This window comes from Aulonocara stuartgranti (assembly GCF_965226115.1).
Source record: "Aulonocara stuartgranti genome assembly, chromosome: 11".
Lineage (NCBI taxonomy): Eukaryota > Metazoa > Chordata > Actinopteri > Cichliformes > Cichlidae > Aulonocara > Aulonocara stuartgranti.
Genome location: NC_138947.1, coordinates 2,954,819 through 2,966,841, shown reverse-complemented (window position 1 = coordinate 2,966,841; position 12,023 = coordinate 2,954,819). Strand labels below are relative to the sequence as shown.

The 12,023-nt window shown below is 44.8% G+C and overlaps 2 protein-coding genes across 2 annotated transcripts in view; both read left to right on the top strand.

Annotated features, from left to right (window-relative positions):
• LOC309717172 (uncharacterized protein) overlaps nucleotides 1-10,060 on the top strand; it is a 55,323-nt gene extending 45,263 nt beyond the window's left edge. The window contains exon 2 of the mRNA XM_082551525.1: nucleotides 8,619-10,060. The gene's annotated coding sequence lies outside the window, so the exon portion shown is untranslated. The remainder of the gene's footprint in view (nucleotides 1-8,618) is intronic.
• LOC309717981 (uncharacterized protein) overlaps nucleotides 1,991-12,023 on the top strand; it is a gene marked incomplete at its 3' end in the record, with an annotated part of 25,490 nt that continues 15,457 nt past the window's right edge. The window contains exons 1-2 of the mRNA XM_082552922.1: nucleotides 1,991-2,370; nucleotides 4,867-5,119. Of these exons, the coding sequence (XP_082409048.1) occupies nucleotides 4,876-5,119 (244 nt within the window). The 5' untranslated portion in view covers nucleotides 1,991-2,370; nucleotides 4,867-4,875. The remainder of the gene's footprint in view (nucleotides 2,371-4,866; nucleotides 5,120-12,023) is intronic.

The following is a 12,023-nucleotide window of genomic DNA, read 5'->3' as shown; positions in this document are numbered from 1 at the left end:
GACATCCAAAGAATCATCTACATGAGGACAGACCTGCAGGACACGGTGTTTTTCATGGTCCTGACTTACGGTGAGCGGTCAGTGGAGGAGACCATGGAGGGTTTAAACGAGATGAAGGGGACTGATCTGGCTCAGTGGCCGTCAGACTGCAGCCCAGAACCCAAAAGTAAGACAACAAAGATGAAATAAGTTAAATGAACTCTGGTGGTTAAGATGTCTCATAAGTAAAGTTTTTGTTTTTCATAAAAATATTGTAGAGAAAAGACAGATTGTTGTCCAAATCAGAATTTATGAGTGTTCAAGGAACAAAAAAATGACAAAAAGTGACTCCTTCAGTCTGAGAGACTGAATAACACAAACAGTGTCTATCATGGTTGAGCTTTAAATGTAATGTTGAAGATTATACAACTGTTAGTTGGTAAGTAAGTCTCTTGGGAGTGACTTTGAGCACTTTGCTCCTCAGAGAAACACTCTGTGGATGAACGACGCTCTGCACTGATCCACAAAGTGAGTCATGTCACATCTCTGATTCAGTACAAGACAGCAGGCTGAAAGTCAGAGGACTAAAGTATCATCAGTTCTCATGTTGAGTCATTTTTCTCATGATTTCTGCTTTTTTGTGATTATGAGAAATCATACTGAACTTTCTAAAAGAGCTTATTTGGATAAAATGGATAAATAAATAAATGTCCTGCAAATTGAATGACTTTTCCAGGTGGCAATGGTGGCAGCTGTGAAACAACTGCTTTTGGAAGCTTTGAATGATTTGAGGAATTCCGAGCTCGAGGAGTTCAAGAGATTCCTGAAGTCAATTTTTATTTGGATGAGTCTGTCATACAAATCACAGAGTCCATCATCAACCAGAGCAGATATAATGAATCTGATGATGGATGAACTTGGTCATCAGTCTGTGGAGGTGACCAGAGAAGTTTTCATGCACATGAACAGAACTGATCTGGTGCAGAAGTTACCAGAGAGCAGCTCAGCATCCAGAGGTAAGACCAACATGCATGAGTGTAAACTCTGTGTCATCAACAGGTTTTTGTGTTGGTGGTGTCATGGTGGTGCAGTGGTTAGCACTGTGTCCTCACAGCATGAAGGTTGTGTGTTTGAGCCTCCTGGTTGGCTGGAACCTTTCTGTGTGGAGTTTGCATGTTCTCCCTGTGCCTGCATGCTTTTCCTCAGAGTGCTCTGGTTTCCAGTCCAAACACATGCTTGTTGGCTTTATTGCTGGTTCTAAATTAAATGTGGGTGTGAAAGGTTGTCTGTCTGTTTAAAACCTGAGGTGGACAGGTGTACCCTCTCTCATTATCACAGCTGGGAACCCCCAGTTACTTTGGTTGGACAGGATGGAGGGTTTCTTTGTTGGGTTCTTATGTCATTTTATAGTTTCACATGATTTTCTCTTTTAAATCATCTGTGTCGTCTGAAGGCTGATTCTACTTGGATGTGTGATGATGTTTGAATCCTCAGAGTTGATTGTAAATGTCTTTCCTCCTCAGAGAAACACTCTGTGGATGAACATGGAGCTGCACTGTTGAAGAGAGTGAGTGTGACTCTAACTCAGCTTTCATTCAGTAGATTCAGGCTGTAAATCATCCTCATCTTGAACATTAAACACGATGAAACAGACGAAGCATCTTTGAAACTGGATGCTTCTCACAGTGTTAATGTGGAGTCTGCAGCAATAATGTTTCCACTGACGACAGAGTGAAGGACTCCGCCCTCAAACCAGCGTTCGTCCCTGTACCATTGTTAATTCAGTGGGTTGGTTTCGCCCCCTGTTGGCTCTCCAGGAGACTGCAGGTCTTCCTGGTCGTTGACAGATGTTTAGTGAATAACAGAAACACACAGTATTAAAGATTTATACCGTCTGTGGTAAATTACAGCTTAAGAGTGTTCAGTCAGACATAAGTAGCTCTAGTTAGCATGTGAATGTGATGCTTACTTTGGATTATGGAACTTTTTATTATTATTAACGGATTCAGTATTTATTAAACTCGGTGTATCCGTTGTTGCTTTGGAGATGCAGAGACTGATTAAAGAGACACGACGTCACTCTTTCTACTCATACCTGAGCCAAAGGTAACGTTGATGGAAAGGCGGTAACATCTATTTCAACTCGGTTTATTTCTATGGCGCAAAATTAGAACAACAGTCGCATCAAGGCGCCTCCGTTATTCAGGCGGGCTGACAGCTGGGAGGAGAGAGACGCAGAAAAGCGGAGGTTTTTCCGCCTCAGCGTTTACAGAAAGTGAGAGAAAGCAGCGGGAGAACAGTGCCTCACACTAAGCTGCTTCACAAACACTGAAGAATGATTTTCCATCAGCAGTGATTCCAGGTGTTCACATTTTACATGAAGTATTGAAGGTAAGCGCGGCATTAAGTTCTGCTTCCTCCTGGAAGTTCACATTCGTAGTTCTGCTTCCTTGTTAGGGGAGTGCGAAGGCCCTCTATCTGCTCTGTTTCTTCTTCTTCTTCTTCTTATTATTATTATTATTATTATTATTATTATTATTATTATTATTATTATTATTATTCAGGCAAAACAAGGGCCTGTTTGAGGGCCTAAACATACTCAAAAACTCAGGAAGTTTTGCACACGCATCAGGTCTGGTGAAACATTTCGTATTTTAATGGTTTTACATATGAGCATTGGAAAATGGCTCCGTAGCGCCACCTATTTGGGGTTTGATAACCTTCATATTTGGTCAGTGTCAACTACACACCCGGGCCATGTTAAACTGCGGAGCTTTTGAGTTTTCGGGACACTTTGGGGTACAGTATAGTGATGGGTGACATCTGCAACCTCAAATTTCTCCAGGAAAGACTTTTTTTTTTTGTGTCCCGTTTGGATCTTTAGCCATCAGAATTGTTGCCTGAAGGCCAAGAAAGATGCTTTACTTTACCAGTTGGATCATCATGGCCTTGCCATATTTGTCCATTTGATTGACCTTCATTATAATTATGTATTTATTTTATTTTTGGTTGTTACAGACGGGACAGACATGACTGGGGGATAGGACAGGGAGAAAGAAAGAGAGGGAGAGAAAGAGTTTTTATTTTAACCTGGATCACCTGTTGAGAAAGAAAAAAGAAAACAAGCAGAAGAAGACGAGAGCAATAGAATAAACAACATCATGATGATCTATGTGAATATAACAGTAAATACTAAATGTTAAACATTATTGTGCAGCAGTAAGATCGACAGCGCACAGTGTGCTTTGAGGTAGGAGCCAAAAAGGGTGTAGTTTGTGTGTGTGAGTCCCCGTGTGTACACCTGTCAGCATGGACACGCTTGTTTTTAAAAGGCTTCTTCATGTAAGTAAATTGTCAGTGGTGTGTGACATTTTTAAATACGATGAAGGAATACAAGACAGTCAAAAGGAGTTTTATAGAGCTACGTGCACGGGTGAGTGATCGAGTGATACTCACACCCGAGGCTTTGCAGTCAGATTTATTTATACCAAGAGACAGTTGCATAGCATTTCCTGTTTTTCAAGCTTACTTATTAGCGTGTGTGTGTGTGTGTGTGTGTGTGTGTGTGTGTGTGTGTGTGTGTGTGTGTGTGTGACAGGATGTAATGGCATGTGATACAAAAATATATGAACATTTTAATACATTTGAAAGCTTTATAACGGAGGTATCTTTTAATAATAGACATCTGCAGTTTAAACTTAAAAGTTACTTCTATCATAAATAAAAGCCTTGTTGAGAATTAAAGTGTTTCTCACCTGTGAGAATCTAGAGGGCTTTTAATTTGAAAGAGTTTGTATAAACCAGGGGTGGGCAATTCATTGTCGCAAGGAGGCACATTTGAAAACGAGACTGCCTCCACCCCAGAGAGAAGGGTTACATCTCCTGGGTCTAGGTGCGGCTTGCCCCTCTGAGGGCGGGGGGTACCTGGACCTGGGATATAGAGTATGTTTGGGGAGTGCGACTGTCTGTGCAGTGTCTATTTGTGTCTGTCTACACGTTGGGTGAGTGCCGAGTATTTGGTTGTGCATATGGGGTGGGAATGCAGGTTTGTGTCCGCGTGCACCTGTTCGTCTGCGTCTATAAGACCCAACCTCTCTGGGTACATCTCAGGCCCTCCAAAGTACGGAGGCCTATCTCCCCTCACCACACTCCCTGCCGGTGGCTGATGCCCTGTGTGTTGGGGGTTGGTGGTTTCTAGTTTATTGTGATGGTGCTGTTTTTATTATGTTGCTCTTTTTTTTTTTTGTTTTCTTTCTCTTCTGTTTTTTTTTTCTCCATACAGGTGATCCAGGCGTTTTGTTTGTTTTTCTTTCTTTCTTCCCCCCTTCTCACCGTCTCTTCTCCCCTTTGGTTTTCTTTCTCTCCCTCTCTTTCTTCCATTCTTTCTCCCTGTCCTATCCCCCAGTCATGTCTGTCCCGTTTGTAGCAACCGAAAATAAAATAAATACATAATTATAATAAAGGTCAATCAAATGGACCAATATGGCAAGGCCACGATGATCCACTTGGTAAAACAAATCCACTTGGCATCTTTCTTGGCCTTCAGACAACAATTCTGATGGCTAAAGATCCAAACGGGACACACACAAAAAAAAAGAAAAGAAAACGAGACTGTTGTGGAGGGCCTTTCCAACAAGCTGAACTCAAACTCACACACACGCTGCTGTGGGTTGCATGTTTTTATTACACAATTTTACTCAAGGTTCAAGCTGATGTTTGACGTTCACGTCCAATCACAGTTTTCATTTGGGTGATAGAAAAGTAACAAACGTCCATGTCAGTAATGTTGTCATTAGTGAAATACAAAGCAGTCAGTTTCCATCCATCAAATGAACAAACAGCAGACATGCTGTCCTTCATGTATAATATGATTTCTTCATTTTCCAGGTGGTAACTATGACGACTAAGAAGCTGCTCATTGAAACACTGAACCAGTTGAGTCCAGAGGACTTTGCTGAGTTCAAGTCACTCACTGAACTGGAGAAAGATCTATCATCCGAGCCAAGGGGCCGACTGAAAACAGCAAACACACAGGATGTAGTGGAGCTGATGGAGGAGATGTACAGAGGAAAGAGTGTGGAGGAGACCAGAAAGGCTTTAATGAAGATGAACAGGACTGATCTGGTGCAGAGATTATCAGGTATCACCTCATGAAACGCAAATAAGACAACAAAGACACAAGCTCAGTTACAGTATTTTGATCAGATCAGAACAAAAACATCCAACATCATTCAACATGGTTGGAAAGTCTTCAAGCAGCTCTACAGGTTATAATTATGTCACTATTAACCCTCATCATACTGACTGAAGTCTGTGGTAGATTTTTGTCATACCTCACAGATGTGTTTTTTTCTGTCATTTAAATTTTTAATGAATTTGTCAGTTTGTTGCTGTTTCACACAATTTTCTATTTCTGCTTTGATTGGTGCTTCTTTAAAAATACAAATGTTTTTAGGTGTCAGAGGACTCCAGTCAAACAATTCCACCTTTACAGTTTTAATAAATGGGACTTATTAACTGTATTGTGAATTTATTCAGTTGCAGCTGGTCCTAAATTAAAGCAACACACAGTATCTGTCAGTGTTTATAAAGAAGAAAGACTCAGATGCCATCACTGCCTTCATCGTCTGGATGGGGAACTTTCCAGACTAGAAGTCATCAGAATGTTGGAGACGTAGCTGCAGCTACTGTACCTGAGAGAGCTGGAGTTCTCTGGTCACGCAACCCATATCAAGGAAGCATGTAACAGACACGCATGTGCAGCACGCTTTGGAGAGACAAAGCGCTTCATGGAGTCACGACCTCCAGCTCTCACTGGGGCAGTTTGAATCTGAATGTGCAACAAGTGGGTGAAAGTAGCACCTCCAAGTTTTAGGCCATGGTTCTCAGCTGGTAAAGGGTGGAGTGCTCACTCCAGGTCACGGACGAGTTCCCCCATTTGGAGGTGTTTAAGTATCTAAGGGAGTTCACAGGGGAGGGGAGAGTGGAGCAGGAGATTGACAGATAGATTAGTGCTGTGTTTGCAGTGATGTGGATGCTCTGCTGATCTGCCCTGGTGAGGAGAGAGCGGGCCCTGATGTTTTAGATTTGTAGGTGGAGCTATGTTCCTGCCCATGCATATGGTCACAAGCTCTGAGGACTGAAAGAATGAGATTATGGATACAAACAGAAATGAGTTTCCTTTAAGTCTATCTGGGAATGTCCTACCAGGAGGAGGCTGCTGGACAGATCTAGACATATCTGGCTGATCCTCTGAGTCTTATCCAGTAGATAATGCAGGGTTCTGGAGCCGATGTAGGTGAGGGGACTGGTCCAGCCTCACTGCCTTGACATGCAAGTGTCTGCCCTACTTTCCCTGATATGAAGAAACCTGAGTAGCCTTGCAGGTCAAATCTCTCTAATCTCTGGTCCAAAGGGCCAGGACTGTCCAGGACTGTCCGCTGAAGTCCATCGAGGATGTTTTGAGGAGAGGATGTTGTCTAACCTAACGTTCATCATGGACAGCACCTCCCACTGTCACGGTCCTGGGTCGGTGAGCCAGTGTTTTGAGTTTTGTACTTTTGTTTTCTTAGGATGATTGTGGTTTGGGTTTTACTTTGTACTTCTAGCTCTTCTGTTCTCCTTGGATTGAGAGTTCTACTGCTTAGGTTTGGGTCCCTGTACCCCCATGCTCTGTGTAGTTTACTTCTGTCCTCGTGTTTGCCTTCTCGTTCCCCAGTCAGTAGTGTCTGACTGGGGAATAATAAGAGAACAGCACCACCAAGGCTGGAGACAGAGCAATACTGGAAGAGCATATGGGAGAAGGACGCAACCTATAACGGCAATGCTCAGTGGCTAGTGGATCTGAGGGCAGACCATAGCGACCTCCCTGAACAGGGTCCAGTAACCATCACAGTGGCAGATATCCAAGAAAGGGTCTCCAGTATGAAGAGTTGGACAGCACCAGGGCCCGACATGGTTCACGCCTACTGGCTGAAGAAGCTGACTGCACTCCACGAGCGTCTGGCAGCACAAATGAACCAGCTGCTAGTTAACGAGGGACACCCGGAATGGCTAACCGAAGGTCGGACGTTCCTGATCCCCAAGGACCCCAAGAAGGGACCGGTCCCCTCCAACTACCGACCAATAACCTGCCTCAGTACTACATGGAAGCTCCTGTCAGGCATCATATCGGCTAAGATGAACAGGCACATGGGTCAATACATGAGCGGGACACAGAAAGGACTTGGCAAGAATACCAGAGGCGCAAAACACCAGCTACTGGTAGACAGAACAGTCAGCCAGACTGACCAACCTGTGCACTGCCTGGATTGATTACAATTATTATGACTCAATGCCCCACAGCTGGATACTGGAATGCCTAGAATTGTACAAGATCAATGGGACCCTAAGAGCCTTCATTAGGAACTCAATGGGGATGTGGCGTACAACACTAGAGGCCAACTCCAAGCCCATAGCACAAGTCACCATCAAGTGTGGGATCTAACGAGGAGATGCTCTGTCCCCACTGCTGTTCTGCATAGGCCTGAACCCCCTCAGTGAGATCATTAACAAGACTGGCTACGGATACCGACTACGGAACGGAGCAGTTGTCAGCCACCTCCTGTACATGGATGACATCAAGCTGTATGCCAAGAGTGAACGAGACATCGATTCACTGATCCACACTACCAGGCTATACAGCAATGACATTGGAATGTCGTTCGGGCTGGAGAAGTGTAGTCAGATGGTAACAAAGAGAGGGAAGGTAGTCAGAACTGAGGGAACTGAACTACCAGAAGGCAACATTGCAGACATAGAGGACAGTTACAAGTACCTGGGGATCCCGCAGGCAAATGGGAACCATGAAGAGGCCGCTAGAAAGGCTGCAACCACCAAGTACCTGCAGAGGGTCAGGCAAGTCCTGAGGAGTCAGCTGAATGGTAAGAACAAGATCCTGGCCATCAACACATACGCCCTGCCCGTGATCAGGTACCCTGCTGGGGTAATAGGCTGGCCGAAGGAGGAGATAGAAGCCACTGACATAAAGACAAGAAAGCTCCTTACCATGCATGGAGGGTTTCACCCCAAGTCCAGCCCCCTGAGGCTGTACGCTAAGCGGAAGGAAGGGGGCCGGGGACTGGTGAGTGTCAGCACCACAGTCCAGGATGAGACAACGAACATCCAAGAATACATTGGGAAGATGGCCCCAACTGACCGAGTGCTCAGTGAATACCTCAGGCAGCAGAAACCCAAGAAAGAGGAGGGAGACGAGGAACCATCATGGAAGGACAGGCCCCTGCACGGTATGTACCACCGGCAGATAGAGGAGGTGGCTGATATCCAGAAATCCTACCAGTGGCTGGACAAAGCTGGACTGAAAGACAGCACAGAGGCACTAATCATGGCAGCACAAGAACAAGCTCTGAGCACAAGATCACACCAGACAAGACCCCAGGTGCAGGCTGTGTAAAGATGCCCCAGAGACAATCCAGCACATAACAGCAGGGTGCAAGATGCTAGCAGGCAAGGCATACATGGAACGCCATAACCAAGTGGCCGGTATAGTGTACAGGAACATCTGTGCCGAGTATAACCTGGAAGTCCCGAGGTCAAAATGGGAGATGCCCCCAAGGGTGGTGGAGAATGTCCGAGCTAAGATCCTGTGAGACTTCCAGATACAGACGGACAAAATGGTGATGGCTAACCAACCGGACATAGTGGTGGTAGACAAACAGAAGAAGACGGCCGTAGTGATCGATGTAGCGGTTCCGAATGACAGTAATATCAGGAAGAAGGAACACGAGAAGCTGGAGAAATACCAAGGGCTCAGAGAAGAGCTCGAGAGGATGTGGAGGGTGAAGGTAACAGTGGTCCCCGTGGTAATCGGAGCACTAGGTGCGGTGACACCCAAGCTAGGCGAGTGGCTCCAGCAGATCCCGGGAATAACATCGGAGATCTCTGTCCAGAAGAGTGAAGTCCTGGGAACCGGCATGTGTGGGAAGTGCGGAGCAAGTAGGGGTGAGCTGCCGATTACTTTGGGAAGCCTTCTTTTCTCCTGTGTTTTTAGACCAGGGAGGCCAGACTGTGTTATATACAGTGGGGCAAAAAAGTATTTAGTCAGCCACCGATTGTGCAAGTTCCCCCACCTAAAATGATGACAGAGGTCAGTAATTTGCACCAGAGGTACACTTCAACTGTGAGAGACAGAATGTGAAAAAAAAAATCCATGAATCCACATGGTAGGATTTGTAAAGAATTTATTCGTAAATCAGGGTGGAAAATAAGTATTTGGTCAATGACAAAAATACAACTCAATACTTTGTAACTTAACCTTTGTTGGCAATAACAGAGGTCAAACGTTTACTATAGGTCTTTACCAGGTTTGCACACACAGTAGCTGGTATTTTGGCCCATTCCTCCATGCAGATCTTCTCGAGAGCAGTGATGTTTTGGGGCTGTCGCCGAGCAACACGGACTTTCAACTCCCGCCACAGATTTTCTATGGGGTTGAGGTCTGGAGACTGGCTAGGCCACTCCAGGACTTTCAAATGCTTCTTACAGAGCCACTCCTTTGTTGCCCGGGCGGTGTGTTTTGGATCATTGTCATGTTGGAAGACCCAGCCTCGTTTCATCTTCAAAGTTCTCACTGATGGAAGGAGGTTTTGGCTCAAAATCTCACGATACATGGCCCCATTCATTCTGTCCTTAACACGGATCAGTCGTCCTGTCCCCTTGGCAGAAAAACAGCCCCATAGCATGATGTTTCCACCCCCATGCTTCACAGTAGGTATGGTGTTCTTGGGATGCAACTCAGTATTCTTCTTCCTCCAAACACGACGAGTTGAGTTTATACCAAAAAGTTCTACTTTGGTTTCATCTGACCACATGACATTCTCCCAATCCTCTGCTGTATCATCCATGTGCTCTCTGGCAAACTTCAGACGGGCCTGGACATGCACTGGCTTCAGCAGCGGAACACGTCTGGCACTGCGGGATTTGATTCCCTGCCGTTGTAGTGTGTTACTGATGGTGACCTTTGTTACTTTGGTCCCAGCTCTCTGCAGGTCATTCACCAGGTCCCCCCGTGTGGTTCTGGGATCTTTGCTCACCGTTCTCATGATCATTTTGACCCCACGGGATGAGATCTTGCGTGGAGCCCCAGATGGAGGGAGATTATCAGTGGTCTTGTATGTCTTCCATTTTCTGATGATTGCTCCCACAGTTGATTTTTTCACACCAAGCTGCTTGCCTATTGTAGATTCACTCTTCCCAGTCTGGTGCAGGTCTACAATACTTTTCCTGGTGTCCTTCGAAAGCTCTTTGGTCTTGGCCATGGCGGAGTTTGGAGTCTGACTGTTTGAGGCTGTGGACAGGTGTCTTTTATACAGATGATGAGTTCAAACAGGTGCCATTCATACAGGTAACGAGTGGGGGACAGAAAAGCTTCTTACAGAAGACGTTACAGGTCTGTGAGAGCCAGAGATTTTCCTTGTTTGAGGTGACCAAATACTTATTTTCCACCCTGATTTACGAATAAATTCTTTACAAATCCTACCATGTGAATTCATGGATTTTTTTTTCACATTCTGTCTCTCACAGTTGAAGTGTACCTCTGGTGTAAATTACTGACCTCTGTCATCATTTTAAGTGGGGGAACTTGCACAATCGGTGGCTGACTAAATACTTTTTTGCTCCACTGTATGTATGTATGTATGCATGTGTGTGTATATATATATATATATATATATATATATATATATATTTTAGGGGTGCAACGATATTCGTATCGATATTGAACCGTTCGATACAGTGCTTTCGGTTCGGTACGCATATGTATCAAACAATACAACATTTGTAATTTATTTTATCAATTTTCCTTCTGACGATGCTGTCTGTGTTGAGCGCTCAGTGAATCTGTGTTCGACTACTCCGCCTAGGCTGCACTGTCGAGCGCAGATCCACTGAGCGCTCAACACAGACAGCATAGTCAGAAGGAAGAGCGCAGGGCAAGCTAGCGAGACAGAAGTTAAGCTCTACTTGCAACAGGCAAGTTGAACCTCATTCAGATCTGGCGTTTGGAATTATTTTGGTTTTCATGTGACGTATGACCCTGAAGGTAAGCGAGTCATGGACTAAAGTAAAACAGTATGTTGGATGTGCCATGCAATGCTCAATTACATTGGTGTGAACTAGTGTGTTAGCGCAGTTAGCTCGTTAACGTGTTGGCCGTCTAGCCCCATGCACGGAGCGATCGGCGGTAGCTCGTTAACGGAGATTTGCCGTGTTGTGGCGTTAAGGTCATTTCAACGAGATTAACCTGAAAGCACTAGTGGGAACACAACGAATATGACTGCACATTTACGCCGACATCATCCTAGTGCAAAGACAAGTGGAAGCAGACAAAAAAAAAAGCAAGCATGCTACTAACTTTAGCCGAGTCATTTAGACAGCTGTTAGCACATGATTCTCCTTATGCTGCTGAGAATATAGCCCAGAAGAAGCGGATAGTATAGCTTTTATTTTGGAAAGAGCCATTTCTCTGTAATAAACTCTCTTTTCCAAAGATGAGTGATTCCTCAATCAGATACAGGGCTCGCAATATCGCTAGCCCGACGTCCTGGAGCTAGCGATTTTTTTCAGTCGGGCTACCAAAATCTTTCTCTTCCCTGCCCGTCGGGCTATTGTAGGAAAAATATATGTCAATGCTTTTGCATTCTTTCAGAAATGTAGCTGGGTAATTATGTCATTGGCATCGGTGAGCCACTGTCAATATGTGACATATTGAAGTCGCGTTTGAATTTGCGCTTGTTTTTTTGCTTTCACTTTGCAATCGTGCGAACTGTGTATAGAGAGCGACAGCACTGATCTGTGAGTGATGATAATTTGTGCACCAATTCCTCTGACATCGTCTTATTAATCGTTAGCTTACTATGCAAACATGACAAGTGAAATCTCCCGCAGCTTACACATGTGAGAGGTTGATCGCGCAGAGAATCGCTGAGCTTATGTGAGTGTGTGTGTAAAAGCATTTCAGTTCTGCTGAGCCAAATAAGACAGGTCAG